General features: G+C 49.2%; 1 protein-coding gene across 1 annotated transcript in view; it reads left to right on the top strand.

Moving 5' to 3' along the window:
• INTS6 (integrator complex subunit 6) overlaps positions 1-20,989 on the top strand; it is an 83,415-nt gene extending 62,426 nt beyond the window's left edge. Inside the window, exons 17-18 of the mRNA XM_065407322.1 lie at positions 2,934-3,027; positions 20,590-20,989. Coding sequence (XP_065263394.1) covers positions 2,934-3,027; positions 20,590-20,683 — 188 coding nt within the window. The 3' untranslated portion in view covers positions 20,684-20,989. The remainder of the gene's footprint in view (positions 1-2,933; positions 3,028-20,589) is intronic.
• The last annotated feature ends 416 nt before the right edge of the window (positions 20,990-21,405 follow it).

Below are 21,405 nucleotides of genomic sequence, written 5' to 3'. Positions count from 1 at the left end.
GATGTATTAGAAATTGAAAAGGTACAGAGAAGGGCAACAAAAATGATTAAGACTATGGAACAGCTTCCGTATGAGGAGAGATTAAAAAGATTTGGGACTATCCAGCTAGGAAAAGAGAGGATTGGGGGGATATGATAGAAGTCTATAAAATCATGAATTGTGTGGAGAAAGTGAATACAGAAGTGTTATTTATACCTTCACATAACAAAAGAAATAAATGTCTCCCAATGAAATTAATATGCAGCAAGTTTCAGACAAAGAAAAGGAAGTACTTCTTCACACAGCACTCAGTCAATCCGTGGGATTGTTGCCAGGAGATGAGATGCCAGGTGAAGGCCCAAACTATAACAGGGTTCAAAAAAGAATTAGATGAGTTCTTGGAGGATAGGTTCATTAATGGCTATTAGCCAAGATAGGTAGGGATGCAATCCTATGTTCTGGGTGTCCATAAGCTTCTTACTGCTAGGTGCTGGGACTGGACGACAGGATGGATCATTTGATAATTGCTCTGTTCTGTTCATTCCCTCTGAAGCATCTGGCATTGGCCACTGTTGGAAGACAGGATAGTGGGCTGGATGGACCATTGATCTGACTCAGTATGGCTGTTCTTAGGTTCGCTATCAGACCCAGGACATTCATCAGAACTTGCCTTTCCCTACTCTGCCATGTGGCCTCATGCGCACACTTGACGCTGTTCTCCAGGCTTCTGCTTCACTGCCAACAGGCCTGGCTTCTCTCCGTGTACTCAGTAGAGAAGGGCAACATAAATGGTAATGTGACAATTCTGCCCATAGTTTTAGACACTCATCTTGTGAACAACACCGGAGAACATTTGTGTGGGGATTCCTTTCCTCAATCTGACTCCCAAGGCAACCATCATTACGGATGCTACCCTCTTGAATTGGGGTGATCATGTGGGCTATCATATGGCACAAGACATGGACCCTACAAAAGTCCAGAATGCATATCAATTTTCTAGAACTCCAGGTGGTCCATCAAGTCTGTGATACCTTCCTCCCACTCATCCAATCCAGACGTGCAAACAGTGTCGGACAATGTGACGACAGTATTTTTATATAAACAAGCAGGGGGGAAGCAAGATTTGTCCCTCTCTGTGCAGAGAGAGGCAGTCGCCCTCTGTAGTTGGTCCATCAATCATAGCATAACCCTGCCAGCAGCATATTTACCAGTCATGCAAAACTCCATAGCAGACTGCCTGAATAGACATTTTTCCACAAATCACGAATGGGAGATTCACATTGGTTCTTGATGATAACTTTGCCCAGTGGGGAACACTGGCCTGGGATCTTTTTGCCTCACGGGAGAACAGGAAACTTCCTTGGTACTGCTCCAGAGCAGCCCTGGGTAAAGGCTTGATGGGAGATGCCCTATTGGTGTCATGGTAGGGTCATTGGGGTCATCCTCATCCATCTGTCCCATCCCATTGATACCAAAAGTTCTACCGAAGATTGTCACAGCTAGATTTCTAAAGGGGATTCTCGGATCCTTTCCACCATTGGTGAAGTTCGTACCTCAATGGACCTCAATTTTGTTTTATCGTCGCTCACTAACTTCTCTCCCCCTCCCCCCCGGTCCTTTTGAGCTTCTAGCCACATGTGCAATGGCCCATCTGTCCATGAAGGTGGCCTTTCTATAGCCATAACGTCAGCCAGAAGGGTCGGTGAACTGGGAGCACTGTGGCAGACCCACCACATACTTCCGTGTTTAAAGAAAAGATCTCATAACTCCACTCTAGATTTGTTCCTAAAGTAGTTTCCAAGTTTCACATGAGCCAGGAAATCCACTTACCAGTATTTTTTCCAAAATTGCATGCCTCAGATGAAGAGAGACAGCTGCATTCTCTAGATGTCTGAAGGGTTTTGGGCTTTTATCTTCAAAGAAAAAAGGATGTTGGAAAAACACCTAAACTATTTGTTTCCATAGCAGAGCGATTAAGGGATCAAGCTATATTGGTGCAGAGAGTTTCAAAATGGATCTTGGGTTGTTTATATTACCCTTTGTTACCAACTAGCTCATATCCCCCTTTGGAGGGGGTGTGAGTGCTCATTCCGCTAGCAGGGGTGCTAGAACAATTTATATAGTGGGGGTACTGAGAGCCATTGAACCAAACTATAAACCCTGTATATGATGGAAACCACTTCAAGCCGGGGGTGCAGCAGCACCCCTAGTTCAGGCACCTGTGTCCACTAGAGGGCAAGCTACTTCGGCTGCGTCACTGAGAGACGTACCCCTCCTAGGGATATCTAGGGCAGCTGTGTGGAGCTCTTTGCATACCTTAATGAGATATTATGCTCTGGTCCAGTTGTCAACTGCAGTTATAGCTGTGAGGACAGTAGTACTACAGTCAGCTATCACTGCTGCATCCTCGCCCCAACCCCCATCTGACTACTGCTTGTTAATCACCCTTGTGTGGAGAACACATAGGGACTATCACTCAAAGAAGAAATGGAGGTTACTTACCTGTAACGGGAGTTCTTTGAGATGTGTGGTCCCGGTCTGTATTCACTTCCCGTCCTCCGTCCCCTCTGCAGCGGATTGTTTGAACTGTGGTAAAAATGGGAAACTGGAGAGGTGTCTGCCTGCACCACATTTTATGCTCTCTGTTCAGAGCAGGAGGAGAGCTATGGCACATGTGCAGGCCAATGGACGCTGTTCGCAAAAAAAATTCCGGATTCAGGCACGTGTATCATCGTACATGTGGAATGCAGATAGGGACTACACATTTTGAAGAACCTTCAGTTACAGGTAGGTAACCTATATGTTTACTTGCCTACTTAATACAAATACAGCACTATTTCTTAAGCTGTACAAAAGCTGAATGAAGCTTGCAATTATGCTCATAAAGCAGGGTGTTGCAACAGATACATCTGTGTAGGTTTCTTCTAATGAACTTTTTAACTTTATTTTTTAAGAATATGAAAGAATCTTCTTTTTACTGAAGCATGTACAAGGCAGTTTACAAACACGACTGATATTTTTACAGAATGTTATTAAAGAAGCCTCAAGGTATGTAGCTACCTACAAATCTTGTAAAATTATACTAATGTACTGTATGTAGTCAGAGGTATGTCCATAGCTACTATATATATCTGCTTGAGACTCACACATTTGTAAGTATCGTTCACATTTTGATTAACTTATCCTAAAAATTAACCACACAAATGCTTCAAATTACAGACAAAAGGCCCTGGGAGGAAATCTGTTCTGTTCTAGTTCATCATGATCTATGTAGTTCTTGCTTTTTTCCCCCCCAAGCCCTTGTACTTCTACAAACTCAGCTCTTTGCTGCTGCTTTTCAATTGAATGTCTTGGAAATGATGACTGAAGGTGTTAAAAGCAGGAAATAGATAAATTCACATAAATCTAGCAAGCTGGGGTGTCTGTCTAGTGCACTAGCTTGCTGCATGCTAACTGGCCATGTGGACCCTGCTACTTGCACACTAAAATTTCTGTAGTGTGCTTTGACCTACCGCTGTTCGAAAAAGTTCCATAGTATACAGTATATGGGGTTGCAAAACTGTATGGAGGGCTGGGTAGGGAAGGCTGTGCCTCCCCAAACTGCCTGGCCCCCACCCTCTCTCCGCCCCCTCCTACTTCCCGCTCCCTGACTGCCCCCCTCAGAACCTCAGAACCATCCAGCCCTCCCTGCTCCTTGTCCCCTAACCGCCCCCCCCAGGACCCCTATCCACACCCCCACCCCCTGACAGGCCCCCTGGGACTCCCATACTTATCCAACCGCCCCTGTTCCCCATCCCCTGACTGCCCCCCCCCCCGAACCTCTGCCCCATCCAACCACCCCCTGTCCCCTGACTGCCCCTCAGGACTCCCCGCCCCTTATCCAACCCCCCGACCCCCTTACCATGCTGCCCACCCAGAGCTAGACATGCTGCCACTCTGCTCGGCAGGAGCACGCTGCTCCGCCGCCCAGAGTGCTGCCCGCGCGGCAGCATGGCTGTGAGGGAGGGGGGACAGCAGGGTTGGGGCCAGGGGCTAGCCTCCTTGGCCGGGAGCTCAAGGGCCAGGCAGGACGGTCCCGCGGGCCATAGTTTGCCCACCTCTGGTATACAGTATCAGTGTCCACACAGCCAGTTACCGTGTGGCAACGTGGTGCATTGTAGATTTATATCCCGGCTTGCTGAGCAGTAAGTCTCTGTAGATAAACCCTACGTAGACAAGAATGGTGTAAAATGGGGGAGAATCAGTCCTATTCCACAATGTGGAGCATTGCACTGCTGAAGGATGAATTTGAGTGTGCTTCCCATTTCAAAGAGTTGTGTATTATACCAGTGGTTCTCAGTCAGGGGCCTTCATCAGTGCATCTAGATATTTGCCTAGTTTTACAACAGGCTACATAAGAAACATTAGCGAAGTCAGTACAAACTAAAATTTCATACAGACAATGACTTGTTTACACTGCTCTATATACTATATACTGAAATGTAAGTACAATATTAATATTCCAATAGATTTAATTTATAATTATATGGTAGAAGTGAGAAAGTCAGCAATTTTTCAATAACAGTGTGTTGTGACACTTTTGTATTTTTATGTCTGTGTAAGCAAGTACGTAGTTTTTAAGTGAGGTGTAACTTGGGGATATGCAAGACAAATCAGACTCCTGAAAGGGGTACAGTAGTCTGGAAAGGTTGAGAGACACTGTATTACAAAGACTGTGGGCCAGATTGTCAGATAACAAAAACTCAACATAAACTGGATGCTCAGGATCTGGCCTTATATACTTTGATATGGGAGCATCATTCATCTTGCTCCAGAAAGATGTCCTCCTACTCCTCATGTTGACTTTCTCCAGAAGGAGCTAAATCCACACTTCCTTAGTCAGAGGTTAGATAGATTTAGTGGGTAGTGGGCAAAATCTTGGTCCTTGTGCATATTATAGATAGGGTGTCTGTCTCTATAACCATGGGAACAGTTCATGGAGCACCTGCATAGCCCCTCTAGCCTCCATGCCTTGCTATGCCACTCATATGCAATGCCACCCATTCTCAAATCCCCCTTCAGAGGTGTGCTCCAGCTTGTAAGGTGTATGGAGGCCTATGCATAGTGTTTGCTTTCTTACTTTCCCAACACAGTGAAATTATGCCAATTCTGTTGGTGTTGGGATCTCTTGCAGCCCTTAGTTGGGCTTGATGAGTTGTCCATTCAGAATTAGTGTCTTCAAGACGTTGCATAGTTTCTCTCCTCATTCATCACTAGTTGGGTTAACGCTCCTAATCAACAGAATTCGGAGGCAGTGGTCAGTGTTGCTGGAGCCTTCAGCAACAAGCCCTGCCCTTTAGTTCAGGACACCAGTTTTTCTGCCTTTGATGGTGTAACAGACTGGCAGTTCAGCGTCTCTTGACTATTTTATTCCTTCATTTTTGTGCAGTAATGTCTATACTCTATCTTCATTTTCCTCCTCCCCTGGATCTGTGTTTTGGCAGCCTGGTAGTTTCAATCACCTGGTTCTGCCAATGCAGCATCTCCTCTCTGGGACTCCTCTTTCCGTCCCGCACCCCTCCTCCCCCTATGTATGGCAGAGCTATCCGGCCAACACTGGGCTAAATCTAAGCAGTGTTCTCGATCTGAGGCAGCATTTACAGGCTCTATAGAGGGTGAATTATGCCCTGCCTGTTCACAGCCACGTGATCCTAGCAGTGCTAGGGCACAGGGTTCAGAGTTGGACCAGCATGCCTGGTCCTCTCCTCTGCCCTGAGGAGCCATGAATCCAGTGCAGAAAAGCCTGTTCAGGAACTCCTGAGCATTTTTTTGAGGGAGTCTAAGGACACACTTTGGCTCCCTGAAGGGGCAAATCCTGCAACAATCCCAGGTCAGTGGGTACAAACCCCTGAAAGGATCCACAGTCTCCCTAGATACTGAAGTGGGTCCAGAGCTTCCTGACAGAGCTTCTGCACAGCTCCCCTTCCTCCCACTGTGAACCAGAAGATTTTTATGATGCTGTGGAGTAAGTCTCACAAACCTTAGATCTCTGGGTCCCAAAAAGGCAAAAGCAGATACACCTCTACCTCGATATAACGCTGTCCTCGGGAGCCAAAAAATCTTACCATGTTATAGGTGAAACCGTGTTATATCGAACTTGCTTTGATCCACCGGAGTGCGCAGCCCGGCCCTCCCCGAGCACTGCTTTACCGCGTTATATCCGAATTCGTGCTATATCGGGTCGTGTTATATCAGGGTAGAGGTGTATTACCTTTGCAAGGCAGCAGTTAGTATTGAACAAGTGGGATGAAAATCAGGGCTAGACCCCTTCTCCTTTTCCTTGCCCTGAAGGAGTGTTTTTGGGGGCTTTTCTCACAGAAGATTTCTCAATGCTCATATTCAGCTCACTAGCCCTCCCCCACTCAGAAGCATGTAGAGAAGCCTGTTACTGCTGTGCCTGTGAAGCCCTCCCTGAGGCTGCAGTGTAATGGAAATTGTACCTGTTCGGCTTTCAGCCCAGGGCCCCTTGCTCTGCCAGGAAAAGGGGCTTGGATTTCAGGCATCAGCAGAATGGGAGTTGTGCCTTCTGCTCATCAGCCAGGAACAGAGGCTCAGAGTCTAAGAGGCAGGAATGGGTCTCTCTCTACTCCTCCCCTGTTTCACAGGCTGGCTCCACATTAAAGTGTAAGGGACATTTCAGGCTGACTGACCAGACCAGAGCCATATGAGGATTCCACTCTCCATGAAGCTGTAAATGAGAAATCTCCTCCAGTGTTCAAAACAACTCCTGATTTACTGAACAAAGCCCCAAATTTATTAGGTTGCTCCTTGGGTACTAGCCAGAGTGGAGAAGCAAGCAGGCAACCTTTCAGGCTTCTAGGGACCTCTAACAAGTTACTTCCACAATTAAATTAAGGTATTTGTACCAATACCCTTCCTCGGAGTGATCCTCAGGCCAGGATGAATAGCATGCTACCTCCCTCTGTAAACAACATGAGCAAATACTACACATGTGCCATCAAACACCACCCGCACCAAAAAACAAAAAGCCTGCAGGACTTTGCAGGACAGGATGCCAGTTGCTTGCAAGGAACTCATTAATAAAATATATTCCATTTCATGCATTATTAGATGCACAGTTTCCCATGGAAGCCTCTTTTGGGACATCTTAAAATCTGAATGAGGACTTCTGATTAAATCCAAATGTTAAACTAAACTGTGTAAAAAGAAATTTCCAAAGCTTGGTGCAGAAGTAGCTCTACCAGTTACAGTCATGCCTTCAGAAGGGGACTTTCTTCCAAAAGACACTGAACAATAATTTCAAACTCTCAGCTATATCCATTCAGACCAAAAAATGTTCAGATATTTTAGTAAGGGAAGCCTACTAGGTGGCATGCAAATGCTACATCATCTAGGGGTATTATTTTTGCCTGGAGTGAAACATCTCTGGTTTTGTCTTGGTCAAACCCCGATGTGATGTTGTGAGAAGCGCACTGGTTTCTAATGTGGTAGTTACAAGGAAGCTGTGACACATGTGAATAGCAATCAGTCATCCTAAACAGATACTTGCAGGTGAGCAGCTGTTTGGAGAAAAAGAGGAATTAGTTGCTGGGAATGCAGAGAAGCCTCAACCCTCACTTCAAAGCCAGCATAGCAATATGTTTGTTGCTATCAACACAAACACTGTCCAGGAAAGGACTATTTCCCCAGCAGAGCAAAAATTCTGAAGGAGAAGTTCTTCGAATGCTTTTTCATGTCCATTCCACATTAGGTGCGTGCGCTGTGTGCACGAAAGTCGGAAACTTTTCCCTTAGTGGTACCCGGCGGGTCCCCGCTGAGCGGCGCCACTGCGCCATGCATATATACCCCCAGCTGGCCCGACCCCCTCCAGTTCCTTCTTACCGTCCGTGGCGACGTTGGAACAAACTCTTGCTCTCGTATGAGAAGCAATCCCTTAGCTTTAGAGTACTTAGCTGCTATCAGTTCGTTAGCATTCAATTGTTGTGGACACTTAATAGATTAGGTGCTTGGAGGCTTCCAGCACCCACCCCGGGCAGCGGGGCATGTCGCAGGCCCAGCGGTTTAAGGCTTGTGCCACGTGCCGCAAGCCCATGCCGGTTAGTGATCCCCACGACGCCTGTCTACGTTGCCTGGCGGAAGCACACCAAACAGAGAGGTGTAAGAATTGCAAGGCGTTTAAGCCTAGAACAAAGAAAGAGAGAGACTTTGGCTTGAAGCAGTTGTTGATGAAGGCAGCGCTGCAGCCATTGGGCCCGGAGCGCCCGACGCCGGCTCCAGCCTCCTCGTTGCGGAGTGGCCCGGAGTCGTCGAGACCCGGTGCCGGATAAGCACCGCAAGCCGTCGGCCACGGCACCGCTCATCCTTCCCGGTGTGGCCCAAGGCCAAACCAAAAGAAGAGTGTGAACATTCCCCACAAAGGAAACCGGTGCCATCTAAGGGCCCGGGCACCGGAAAGAGCGGGATGGACATTGTGCCGGCACCGATGGCACTGGTGCCACAAGTCCCACTGAGTCCAACCCTAAGTGAACTCAGTGAAGACGACAGGCTCAAGGGAGTAATAGATCAGCCCTCCATGCCTGACACCTTTGAGGCGGCGAAGGATCTCATCGGGTTGTCGGTGGTGAGCCCCCACCCGCTCAGGGAGAAGCCTCCGGCACCCGGGCCCGCAGTGCCGTCGAGGGGAAAGCTGGCAATGGTGTACCGTTCGAGGACACCCTCCCAGCATTGGTCCCGGTCGAGCGTCGAGTCTGTGGACTCTGTTACCCCTGACACAGAAGGAAGCCTCGTTACCGGAGACGAGTCAGCGCACAGGGTTAGCGCAAGGGACCCGATGCTCTCCGGCACCCTCCAGAGACCGGCGCCAGGAGAAGGCAAGCTGACCATTGCCGAAGGCTTCTAGAAGTCACCGGTCCAGGTCTCGGGAGCACCGACACTGGTCCTGGTCCCGATCGGCAAGAAGCTGCTCGTCTGCCTCCCGCCAGCACAGGTCGACAGCACCCCCGTGGCCTTCGCGCTCGGCGTCGCCGGAGTCTGGCCGCGACTTGGGCCGATACAGTTACCCGCACCGGACAGCAGAGAATACCAGGCTGGGTGGCAACCCCAGTGGGGACTGCTGGGACACTGGCTCTTCTGGACCCCTTGGGCCTACCACCAGCGGCAAGGGGCTCCTTCCAGAGCCAGCTACTCGGTGCACCGGTCTCGGTGCCTGCACCGACACTCCTCCGTGCAGGAAGCTACGGCGTCCAGACCACCTGCACCGTCGCCGAGCGAAAGACCGGAGAAACTGGCACCGAGTCTGGTGGCATCCCAGGGTCAGCTGTCCAGGCCCGAGCTGGAAGCCCCTCCTTCGGGGGAGGGGGACCAAGGGGACCAGCAGGACGAAGCGGAGCAGCTGCTGACCTCCTCGTCATCCCCAGATGAAGCGGTGGCAGGCACAGCGGTATTAGGACCACCGCCAATAGAACACAGAGCCCACCAAGAGCTGCTGCGTAAGGTTGCTCATAACTTGGGGTTACAGGCCGAGGAGACAGTTGAGCAGGAGGACCCCATGGTGGACATCCTGAGCCCAGAGGATCCATCCAGAATAGTGCTTCTGCTCATTAAGACCATACAGTGGTACTGTAAGACTATATGGCAGACCCCGGCCTCCAGCGCCAAAGGTGTGGAACGCAAGTACTTCGCCCCGTCAAAGGGGTACAACTTCTTGTTTTGCCACCCAAGCCCATGTTCCCTGATAGTCTTGGTGGTAAACAAGAGAGAGCGCCATGGGCAGCAGGCCCTGGCCCTTAAGGCCAAGGAAGCGAAGCGCCTGGACCTTTTGGCAGGAAGGTGTATTCCTCAGGGGGCCTCCAGTTGAGGATTGCTAACCAACAGGCCATCCTCAACAGACATAACTTCAACTCTGAATGGCAGTGGGGAAGTTTAAGGATAACTTCCCGCAGGGTTCCCAACAGGAGTTTACGGCCCTGGTGGACGAAGGCAAGGCCGTAGCAAAGACCTCTTTCCAGGTGTCCTTGGATGCGGCGGATGCGGCAGCCAGGACAATCGCGTCTGGCATGGTCATGCAACGCTCGGCGTGGCTACGGGACTCAGGTCTGCCACCTGAGGTCCAGAACTCTCTCCAGGACCTCCCCTTCGAGGGGTCCGGGCTCGTTTTGGACCAGACGGACGCAAAGCTGCATAGTCTGAAGGACTCGAGGGCCACACTCAAGTCGATGGGTATGCACACCCCGGCGACCCAAAGAAAGCCCTTCAAGCCACAGCCGCCTCCTCAGCGTCACTACCAACCTCGTCCTAGGCAGGAGCCCTACCGCAGGCAAAATGGGGATAACAGGAGGTGGGGTAGTAGTAATAATAGCTCCAGTAGGCCGGGCCAGAGCCAAGGCCAGCATAAGTCTCAGCCCGGCCCTAAACCAGGCTTTTGAAGGTGCACTCGAGGACAGCGTACCAGACCAATCACCGGATCCATCCCCTTGTTTCCTGAATCGCCTGTTCCGTTTCTCCCGTGCGTGGTCCAGCATTACGTCGGACCGTTGGGTGTTACGCACAGTCCAAGGCGGTTACATGCTGCAGTTCTCCTCCCTGCCTACCCCCCACCCCTCTTTCCCGTCCCTCTTCAGGGACCCTTCTCACGAGCACCTCCTGGAAGAGGAGGTTCGCACGCTCCTAGAGGCGGGGGCAGTAGAGTTGGTACCGAAGGACCTAAGAGGGAAAGGGTTCTATTCCCGCTACTTCCTCATTCCCAAGGCCAAAGGAGGCCTTCAACCCATTCTGGACCTGTGTGGGCTCAACAAATTCCTGGTCAAAGCCTGGTTCCACATGGCCTCTCTGGGCACCATCATCCCTTCCCTGGATCCGGGGGACTGGTAAACTGCCCTCGACATGAAGGACGAGTACTTCCATATCGCCATCCACCCGGCGCATCGCCAATTCCTGCGCTTCACTGTGAACCAAGAACATTACCAGTTCACGGTTCTCCCGTTTGGCCTAGCTGCGGCCCTACGGGTGTTCACAAAATGCATGGCGGTAGTGGCGGCCTTCCTACGGAGGCAGAGGGTCCGAGTTTACCCGTACCTCGACAACTGGCTCCTGGCAGGCCAGTCCGAAGAGGAGGTTCGGTGCCACGTGCAAGTGGCCCTGAGACTATTCCGCACGCTGGGGTTCCTGGTCAACATCCCTAAGTCCACCCTCATTCCAACACAGAGAGTGGAATTCATAGGGGCGGTCCTAGATGCGGTACAGGCAAAGGCGAGCTTCCCAGTATCACGATTCCTGGCCATCCAGCAAGCAGTGAACTCCCTGTGCCAGTTTCCCACTACAACGGCCAGATGCTGCCTGAGGCTGCTGGGCCATATGGCAGCATGCACGCATGTGGTCAAGCATGCCAGACTGAAACTCAGAACGCTGCAGGCTTGGCTCGCCCGTGTATACTGCCCAGGCAGGGACCCCCTGGACTTGGTAGTGACTGCCCTGAGGGACGTATTAGACCCCTGCGGTGGTGGCTGTCCCAGACTGTGGTTTGCGAAGGCATCCCCTTTGCTGCACAACAGCTGGACCTGACGCTTGTGATGGATGCATCAGACCTCGGATGGGGTGCTCACCTAGGGGACCTCAAGACTCAGGGCTTGTGGTCGGGAGCAGAGCAGTCGCTCCATATCAATGTGAGGGAGCTCAGGGCGGTTCGTTTAGCCTGCCAGACCTTTCATACCACTTTGAGTGGTCATAGTGTGACAGTTCTGACGGACAATACGACCGCCATGTTTTACATAAACAAGCAGGGCGGAGCCCGTTCCTCGCCGCTCTGCCACGAGGCTCTCCTCCTCTGGGACTTTTGCATAGCCCACACCATTCATCTCGAGGCGTTGCATCTCCTGGGGGTGCGGAACGAACTGGCGGACCACCTCAGCAGGTCATACCGCATGCACAAGTGGATGCTCAGAGCAGATGTGTATTCGCTCTTCCGCAAGTGGGGGTTTCCCCGGGTAGACCTGTTTGCCACCGGGGCAACACCCAGTGCCCACAGTTCTGCTCGTTCCAGGGCCGCAGCCCGGGCTCAGTAACAGATGCTTTCATGATCCCGTGGGGAGGGGAATTGAAATATGCCTTCCCTCCCCGCTTCCTCTGGTGCACAAGGTCCTGCTCAAGGTGCGCAGGGACGGGGCGGCGGTCATCCTTATCGCCCTGGCCTGGCCCCGCCAGCACTGGTTCACCACGCTCCTGGAGCTGTCAGTGGAAGCCCCGGTAATCCTGCCCCTACTCCGGGACCACCTCATGCAGGACGAAGGGCGGCTCCTCCACCCCGACCTTCAATCACTGCATCTAATGGCGTGGAAGCTCTGTGGCTGAACGCTTTGGAGAGCCAGTGCTCCCTCCCTGTGCAGCAGGTTCTACTTGGTAGTAGGAAGCCCTCTATCAGGACGACTTACCTGGCCAAGTGGAAGAGGTTCTCGTGCTGGTGTGGGCCTCAACAGGTTCAGCCACACCAGGCTCCAGTGCCTACCATTCTAGAGTACCTACTGCACCTCAAGCAGCAGGGGCTGGCCCCGTCCTCGATCAGGGTGCATCTGGCGGCCATCTCCGCCTTCCACCTGGGGTTTTCAGGGGGCTCGGTGTTTTCCCACCCAATGGTGGGGCAGTTCTTTAAGGGGCTGGAGGGGGTGTTCCCTTACTCACGCCCCCCAGTCCCTGCATGGAATCTCAACTTAGTCCTTTCTAAACTCATGGGGCCCCCGTTCGAGCCCCTTGCTTCCTGCTCCCTCCTCCACCTTTCCTGGAAGGTGGCATTCCTGGTGGCCATCACCTCGGCCAGAAGGGTATCTGAGCTGAGGGCACTCACCTCGGAGCCACCATATACGGTGTTTCATAAAGACAAGGTGCAGCGCCGTCCACACCCCAAGTTCCTCCCAAAGGTTGTCTCACAATTCCATCTGGGCCAGGACATTTGTCTGCCGGTGTTCTTTCCCAAGCCCCATGCGGACCTGAGTCACCGCAGCCTGCACACCCTGGATGTCCGTCGAGCGTTGGCGTTCTACTTAGAGCGCACCAAGCCCTTTCGTAAATCCACGCAGCTGTTCGTGGCCGTGGCGGAAAGGATGAGAGGCCACCCGGCGTTGGCGCAGCAAATCTCCTCCTGGATTACAGACTGCATTCAGGCGTGTTATGACCTCGCAGGTGTTCTGGCCCTGAAGGTCACAGCCCACTCGACCAGGGCGCAAGCAGCTTCAGCGGCTTTCCTGGCACAGGTCCCGATCCAGGAGATCTGCAGAGCAGCCCCCTGGTCGTCGGTGCATACTTTTACGACCCACTACGCGGTCAACCAGCAGGCCCGAGAGGACACGGCGGTTGGCTGGGCGGTCCTCCAATCAATTGTTCCGTGACTCCTACCCTCCTCCTAAGGTAAGCTTGTGATTCACCTAATGTGGAATGGACGTGAACAAGCACTCGAAGAAGAAAAAACGGTTACCTACCTTTTTGTAACTGTTGTTGTTCGAGATGTGGTGTTCATGTCCATTCCACCATCCGCCCTCCTACCCCTCTGTCGGAGTCGCCGGCAAGAAGGAACTGGAGGGGGTCGGGCCAGCGGGGGTATATATGCACGGCGCAGTGGCGCCACTCAGGTGGGGGCCCCGACGGGTACAGCTAAGGGAAAAGTTTCCGACGCGCGCGCACACCTAATGTGGAATGGACGTGAACAACACATCTCGAAGAACAACAGTTACGAAAAGGTAGGTAACCGTTTTTTCCCAAGGATAGATTGATAGAATATCTCCAAACTAACAAAATCCTCAGCATGACAAAGAGCATGTGTGTACGAGAATTCACAATTCCTGTACCAAGACCCTTCCTTCTGATCCACCCTCTGCATCCAGAGTCTTAAGAAATGACTGTTAGAAGTCACAGGAAGGCACAGGTTGTAGATTATTATATCAGTCACTTCCTGGCAGTGGTCATCCATAGCTAGTTATCTCCAAAGGCTAGGGTTTCTGGTGCCACGCATTGGCTTCAGCCCCTTAATAGGTTATCCAAAATGTGCCTGCAGAATTTCCTTTAGAGGACAAGGAACTGCACATCTGATACAATGCGAAATTAAATGTCATTCTCAGACCACATCTGAATGTCCCTTTGTGGGCAAGTAAGTACAAACATGCTGAAAGTCAACCCAATTTTCACTCTAGACCCTTGAACACTCACTGTGGAAGCAAGCCTATCAGGTAGGGAGCATACTTGAAAGATACATTTTCCAAAATTTTAGAGTATACATCCTTTTTAGCTCCCTTTTATAGCTCTGAGTGGTGTGTTTGAACCAACCCCTGCCCTAAATGTGGCCATACAGGACTGGACCAATGTCCTGTATGACAGCGGCCAGTGCCACTTCAGAAGAAGGTACAAGAAAACCATGTAGCAGGCAATTTATTGTGGTTACTGGAGAAGTCTGTTGCTTCCCATTGGAGGTTGGCTCATGATTGAGGTATGAATGTTTATATCGCTTTCAAAACCAGGAAGTAATCAAAGGACAAACTTCTCCAGGCCAGTGGAAATAATGTCCTGGACAGAGAAGAATGTTGCCTTTCAAGACAGTTAACATAAAGGCCACAGGAAAGGGGAGAATTGAAATCCTCTTCCTCTGCTAGCCCAGAAGGTACTTTAGACTTGCAAGGTACCAAGGAACTGCACATGTAGTAAGGACTAGACCTCCTCTTGAATCATGGACTCCTTTGTCTGGACTAGGAACAGCTACATTTAACTACCTGGCTATTGGAAGAGAAATGTAGTGTAGTATGGATTCTCCATTAGCTTCTTAATACATTTTGGTATCTAGACAGAACACAGGAAAATTTCATTCATTGATCTGGTCAAACTTAGATTTCTGGTGCAAGAGGGAACAAAGCACTGGAGGGCAGGGACTGCTGCTTTGTTTGCACAGGGCCCAGCACAACGGGGCTCTGGCCTCTCTTCTATACAAGAACTCCATCATGGTTGACATGAGGAAAAGGTTATTCTTATAGCTCCAGACACCTTTCTGTTTAAGGGGAGTTCCTCTTTCCGCAGTTCCTGGGACATACTGATTGTCAACCTAAGTTACGCTACTCCAGCTACGTGAATAATGTAGCTGGAGTCAACGTAGCTTAGGTCGACTTACCCAGGTGTCGTCACTGCGCTGGGTCGACAGGAGACTCTCCGGTTGACTTCCCTTACTTTTCTCAGAGAGCTGGAGTACTGGGGTTGACCAGAGAGCGCTCTGCCATTGATTCAGCGGGTCTTCGCTAGACCTGCTAAATCGATCCCTGCTGCATTGATTACAGCAGTGTCGATTTCCCCATAGTGAAGACAAGCCTATAGTTCTCCCATTGTTTTGTTCTAACTCTTAGACCTCCTTTGGAGGGTTGTGGCATAAATGGGTATTCCAAGGGCTCTAAAGATGCGTCTCAAGAATATGGAGTACACAAACCACTTGTACCCTGTTCATCTCATTGTATTCAAAATGCTAAAGCCTTAGGGCCTCAAAGTTGCTGCAGGCAAGGTATTGAAATCCTGCACCAGTTGGCATGCTAGGCATCTGGAAAACTATTCACAGAAGTCCTGAGGTATATTTGGAAGAAAAAAGTGTTTTGAGCCTCATCTGAGGAAGATTTGCAAAGTAAATTTCCATACCTTTGAAGAGACATCCTTTGGGAGGGAGGTGCTACTGGATACTTCCTTTATATGGAGGGTGGGAATTTCCATTCCTTGCTATTATTCTAATGTAATATTTAAAACTCTGCTTATCCTTTCCTTTCTGCTTTGTGATTCACTGCTCGCTACTTCCCATTAGTGATTATAAGAACATAAGAATGGCCATACTGGGTCAGACCAAAGGTCCATCCAGCCCAGTATCCTGTCTTCTGACAGTAGCTAGTGCCAGGTGCTTCAGAGGGAATGAACAAAACAGGTAACCATCAAGTGATCCCGTGCCCTGTCATCCATTCCCAGCTTCTGGCAACAGAGGTTAGGGACACTTCAGAGTATGGTTCTGCATCCCTGCCCATCCTGGCTAATAGCTATTGATGGACCTGTCCTCCATGAACTTATCTAGTTCTTTTTTTAACCCTGTATGTCATCGGGGTCCCAGGGGAGCCACACTGAGATCCCTCAATTAGGGCAAATTGCAAAGACTGGGGCAAACAATTCCCGAAACTGGTGGTTATTCTAATACTTAAATCCACCAAGCTAGTAATAAAACAGCTTCTATAATGCCTTACTGGTTACCCAGAAGCCAATAACACAATTCCCTTAAAGCAACCCAGCCTTAGGGCTTCCTCCCAGACAGCCACGTCAAATATGATGAGGATTATTAAAAACCTTGTTCATATGAAAAAGTTCTACCACTCCCAAAGGATCGGACACATTATCCATCAAGTTTCAGAGTGGTAGCCATGTTAGTCTGTATCAGCAAAAACGAGTCGTCCTTGTGGCACCTTAGAGACTAACACATTTATTTGGGCATAAGCTTTCGTGGGCTAGAACTGATGAAGTGGGTTCTAGCCCACGAAAGCTTATGCCCAAATAAATGTGTTAGTCTCTAAGGTGCCACAAGGACTCCTCGTTATTACCCACCAACTTAATTAATATTTCAGATCTTACCCAAATATATGCTTACAGCCAATTCTTATTAACTAAACTAAAATTTATTTAAAAAGAGAGGGTTGAGTACTGGTTAAAAGATCATTATACGTACAGATATGAATATAGTTCTTAGGTCAGTCTCATAATAGAGATGAGCTGTAGAGTTGCAGAGTTTTCAGAATTAGTCCATAGGTTCAGTCCAATGTTCAATACCAGGGTGATCCAAAATGAAATCAGAGACCTCAGTCTTGTGGCTCAAGCTTCTCCTGACAAAGCATAAGCACAAGCACATTGGAGATGAAAGGATCAGGTTCCAAGAGTTTTTATAGAGATTTTTTGCAACCTGTTGTCAGCATGCAGTCCTTGGGTGAACAGTAGACTTTTGAAGTAATCTTCTCTTTCCTAAGCATCACCGGGAATCAGGAATCACAGGGTAATTATTCATTAAGCAGTTCATAGAAAATTCACTACACATTTCAAAGTGAAATATAGACAATGACATTATCACACCCATGTTTCATCTAAATGTTAATACACCTCTACCCCAATATAACGCAGTCCTCGGGAGCCAAAAAATCTTACCGCGTTATAGGTGAAAGCGCATTATATTGAACTTGCTTTGGCCTCGAGCATCTCTGTTATTAATAGTCAGCAAATAGACTCGCCCCCTATCCAACCCCCACCTACTTCCTGCCCCCTGACTGACTCCACAGAACCCCCTCCCCCTCTTCCCCTTCCCTAATCACCCCCAGGACTCCCATGCTGAGCCATGGGCCGCAGCGGGATGGCCGCTAGGACCCGGGGAGCTGGCACATGGAAGCACTCACACCTGCTCGACCACGTCAGCTTGGGTGAGCTCTGCGGGGGTGGGACAGGGGGAACTGGCCCGGTGGCTGCTGCCCTGTCCGTGGAGCGCGCCCAGCCCAGCGCGACGGCTGAGCCCACGAGGGGGAGCATGGCAGGCAGCCTCGCTTGAGGTGCCTGCGTGCGCCTGGTCCCCGCCTCGTGCCCACGCGGTGCCGGGGGAGGGTGAGCCATCGGCGGGCGGCTCCTGCCATGCGTGCCCGCGCTCAGCCCATCTCTCCTCCTCCGCAGAGCCCCGCGCAGCCCATCTCCGGTGAGGACGCCGCAGCCAGCTGCTCGCCGGGGCGCATGGAACCCCTGACTGCGGGCAGGTAGTGCGGCATGCTATGGACCCGTAGAGCCCGCCGGCCGCTGCTGCCATCTGGGCCCACTGTGTGCCGAGTCCTCCAGCGCCGGGACAGGGGCACCTGCACGGCGCCATCTAGGATGGGCACCTCTCCCTGCCCTGGATCCGCAACTTCCCCGCATGAACCAGTCTTCCCCAACTTCTCGGCACCAGCTGGAGCCCGTGTGACATTCCCCTGCACTGCAGCTCCCCTCCTCGGGCTGTGGCTCCCCCCGCTCCCTGTCCCCCTGACCACCCCTTGAGACCCTCTGCCCCTTATCCAATCCCTCGGCCCCGGCACGGCACCCTTAGCACACCGCTCAGAGCAGCATGTCGGAGCCAGACACGCTGATGCGCTGATCCGTCGGAGCGCACAGCCCCGCCCCCCCAGAGCGCTGCTTTACCGCGTTCTATCTGAATTCGTGTTATATCGGGTCGTGTTATATTGGGGTAGAGGTGTATTCCCTTTTGATCTTTGAATTAACAGATACAGGAACAACCATGTAAACAGATGGTTCCTGTCTAACATCTAACAAGATATAAGTAAACATATACAATTAGTATTACCTCTCATTCTTTAACTATGCATGTTTACATTTCAAAGCTCTAGTGTATCTAACAAAGCTATATTAGCTATTTATAAGGAATAACCCTAATTACCATTTATATACATCTCTAATATATCTTTGAAGGTTGAATTAGGGTCATTTAGCCTGCAAGTTACTTAACGCTTTCTGACCCTGTGTCACACCTGCCCATCCAGGCTAATAGCTGTTGATGGACCTGTCCTCCATTAACTTATCTTGTTCTTTTTTTGAACCATGATAGTCTTGGACTGAACAACATCCTCTGGCAAAGCGTGCTATAGGTTGTGCATTGTGTGAAGAAATGCTTCCTTTTGTTTTAAACCTGCTGCCTATTAATTTCATGTGGTGACCCCTAGTTCTTGTGTTATGAGAAGGAGTAAATAACACTTTCTTGTTTACTTTCTCTACACCAGTTATGATTTTATAGACCTCTATCATCTCCCCCCTAGTTGTCTCTTTTCCAAGCTGAAAAGTCACAGGTCAGGGCAACTGCACCTGATGCCCCTTAGTGGTTCAGCAAGGGCACCCATGCTCAGGCTTACGGCTCCCTACCCATTGCCTTTCTGGTGTAGAAACATCTCTCTCCCTTTCGACGGGTATCTTCAGTCTGAACAGTTCCCTGCCTTCACTATTATTCCCAGCAACACAGACTTTCTAAACAGACCTGCTTGCTTTCTCTTCAGACACTAATAGTGTAACTGTCCACAGTTAAGCTATCTCACAGTTCTAAGCAAGCATATTTTATTCTTAAAATAAAAGCACTATAGAGAAAACATTAAAACAAAATAATCTACATGCATGCTAATAAATTTACTGGAGATCACCCACCCCAACATGGGTTCTGGTAGGAATATTCCTTTAAAGCCTCATCCAGTGGTTTCCCTGTGGTTTCAATTTCATCCGGAGAAGCTGTGCAACAAAATGAGATTTCTTTCTGTTAGCAGCTTCTCTCTTCATTTAACTTACCCTGGTGGTCTGGAAAGTGACCAGAATACAAACTGAAAATTTTCTCTAAAGTGAGACTTAAACATATAATTGTCTTAAATTGATTGTTATATTAAGTTATTGTCTTACTGCTAAGAATCAGTTGCTGAAGTGTTTCAACAGTGTTGGAAGAACTCTTCTTTGCTGAAGAGTCGGGCTGCCCCTCTGAGGGGATCTGAGCTTCTCTCCCTGCCCCTCATGTCAAACCCAGGAACATGGGAGCCTTGACTCTCTGAGGGGTCTAAATTCCTTTCCCTCCGTGTGTGTGTGTGTGTTGGTGTCGGTGTCAGAATTGGCGGGTGGGTAGTGCATGGTGTGGCTGCCCCTCTGGATGGGAAGCTTGAGAATAGGCATGCTTGGAACATGCACCAAGCACATACTGCTGAGACCAAGGCGAGGAGTTGAGAATAGGTATGCTTGGTGCATATCACAAACTCACAGCACTGTCACTGAGAAGGGGGGAAGGAAATACCTATTGAGGTGAATAGAACAGTTTATATGCCACAGAGCTTTCTCCATGGCGTGTTCTCATTCAGCTGAGAACATCTCATTGAGATGAATGGGCCACTTCACATCTCTCTGAGCTTCCTATGCTGCAGATGGATGTGTAGAGCCCATTCCCCACACACTAGGCCCAGATCCACAGGGCTTGTTTCTTTCCTCTCTCTCTCTCTCCCTGCTTACAGCTGATATGGGCACTTCTCAGACACACTACCTTCCCACTTCCCTAGGGCCAGGGGCATGGAGAAGGGTGAAGTTGCTGTGTTGGGGAGGAGGGGAAAGGGCAATAGGGGGATGGGTTTCAAAGCAGTAGGACGTGAGGAGCTGAGATCAGAACAATGGGTATGATGGAGGGAATGTTGGAGCAGTGGTAGGGAGTCTGAGCATTATCTCAAGAGTATCTTGTGCCCTTCTAGAAAACAGAGTTCAGCAAAACTGTAACTTCTGAAACCAGGGAATATAGAATTAATGTGCATGCCAGCACAACCTTAACTCTGCTGCCCTGGAGCTGGCAGTAGCCAATGGGAATTATCAATCCTCCAGAAAAGAGGATCAGAATAAATAATTGTGCTATGACACTAGCTTGCCAGAACTTCCACAGACAACAGTGCATATACAGTGAACCTCTGATGTATGCAGTGGATAGTGAAAAGTTTTGAGAGTTAAGTCTGGTTTTAAAAACTCCATTTCTTTAAACTGTCAGTTTAATATTAACAGCATTATTTTTATACTTCCTTTTCCGTTCAGGTTTAAAAAACGAATGCTGATAGAACAGCTTGAGGGTTTTCTGGAAGAAATCCATCGCAGATCTAACCAAGTCAACCATATCAACAGCAGCTAAGAGATGTTTTACACATAGAAAAGCCACAGTAGGGCACGGCTGTATTACCTGCATTCATTTTTGACATGCACTCTTGGCTCAAGTCCCCTATCTGAAAGACTAAAAGCTGCTCTCTAGTATGATGGAAAAAGTATACGTAATCTTTTTCTTCATTTCTGTTATTTTTGTAATGTGAAAAATATCACTAAAAGCATTTTTATTTAACAAACTAAAAATAGAGAATTTCTTGCTTGTCATTGACTTAAATGTCACTTTCCCTCAGGTTCTATTTTCTTAACCCAACCTTCAAAACTATCATCTCTGTTAAGGTTGAACTTTGCCAAAAAAAAAAAAAGAAAAAAAAAAGTTGCTTTGTAATTTTCAAAAAAAGCACATACATTAAACAAGGTAATGTTTTGTATATACAGTTATTTTGGATATATTATTGTAAGTTGTACAAATGTATTTTGAAAAATATTTAAGAAAAGCACTTTTGTTATTCCATCAATAAAAAATACCCTCTATTTTAATCTTTGGTGGTTAGGAATGAGTACGGTTTTCATTGAAGTGGCTCATTTCTCTCCTCCCCTTTTTAGATCTACGCAGTTTTATTGTCAGTTTTGAGAAACCAACTACAATTTTAAGCCTCATTGGAAATGCTGATTCTTTGGTTCTCAGAATAAGATATAAATTACGAAAAGAAACTAAGAAAGCTGCTATTTGACTGCATTGTTATGGTGATA

This window comes from Emys orbicularis, chromosome 1, assembly GCF_028017835.1.
Source record: "Emys orbicularis isolate rEmyOrb1 chromosome 1, rEmyOrb1.hap1, whole genome shotgun sequence".
Taxonomy (NCBI): domain Eukaryota; kingdom Metazoa; phylum Chordata; order Testudines; family Emydidae; genus Emys; species Emys orbicularis.
The sequence above is the reverse complement of the archived record's forward strand: the minus strand, read 5'-3'. Positions and strand labels throughout refer to the sequence as shown.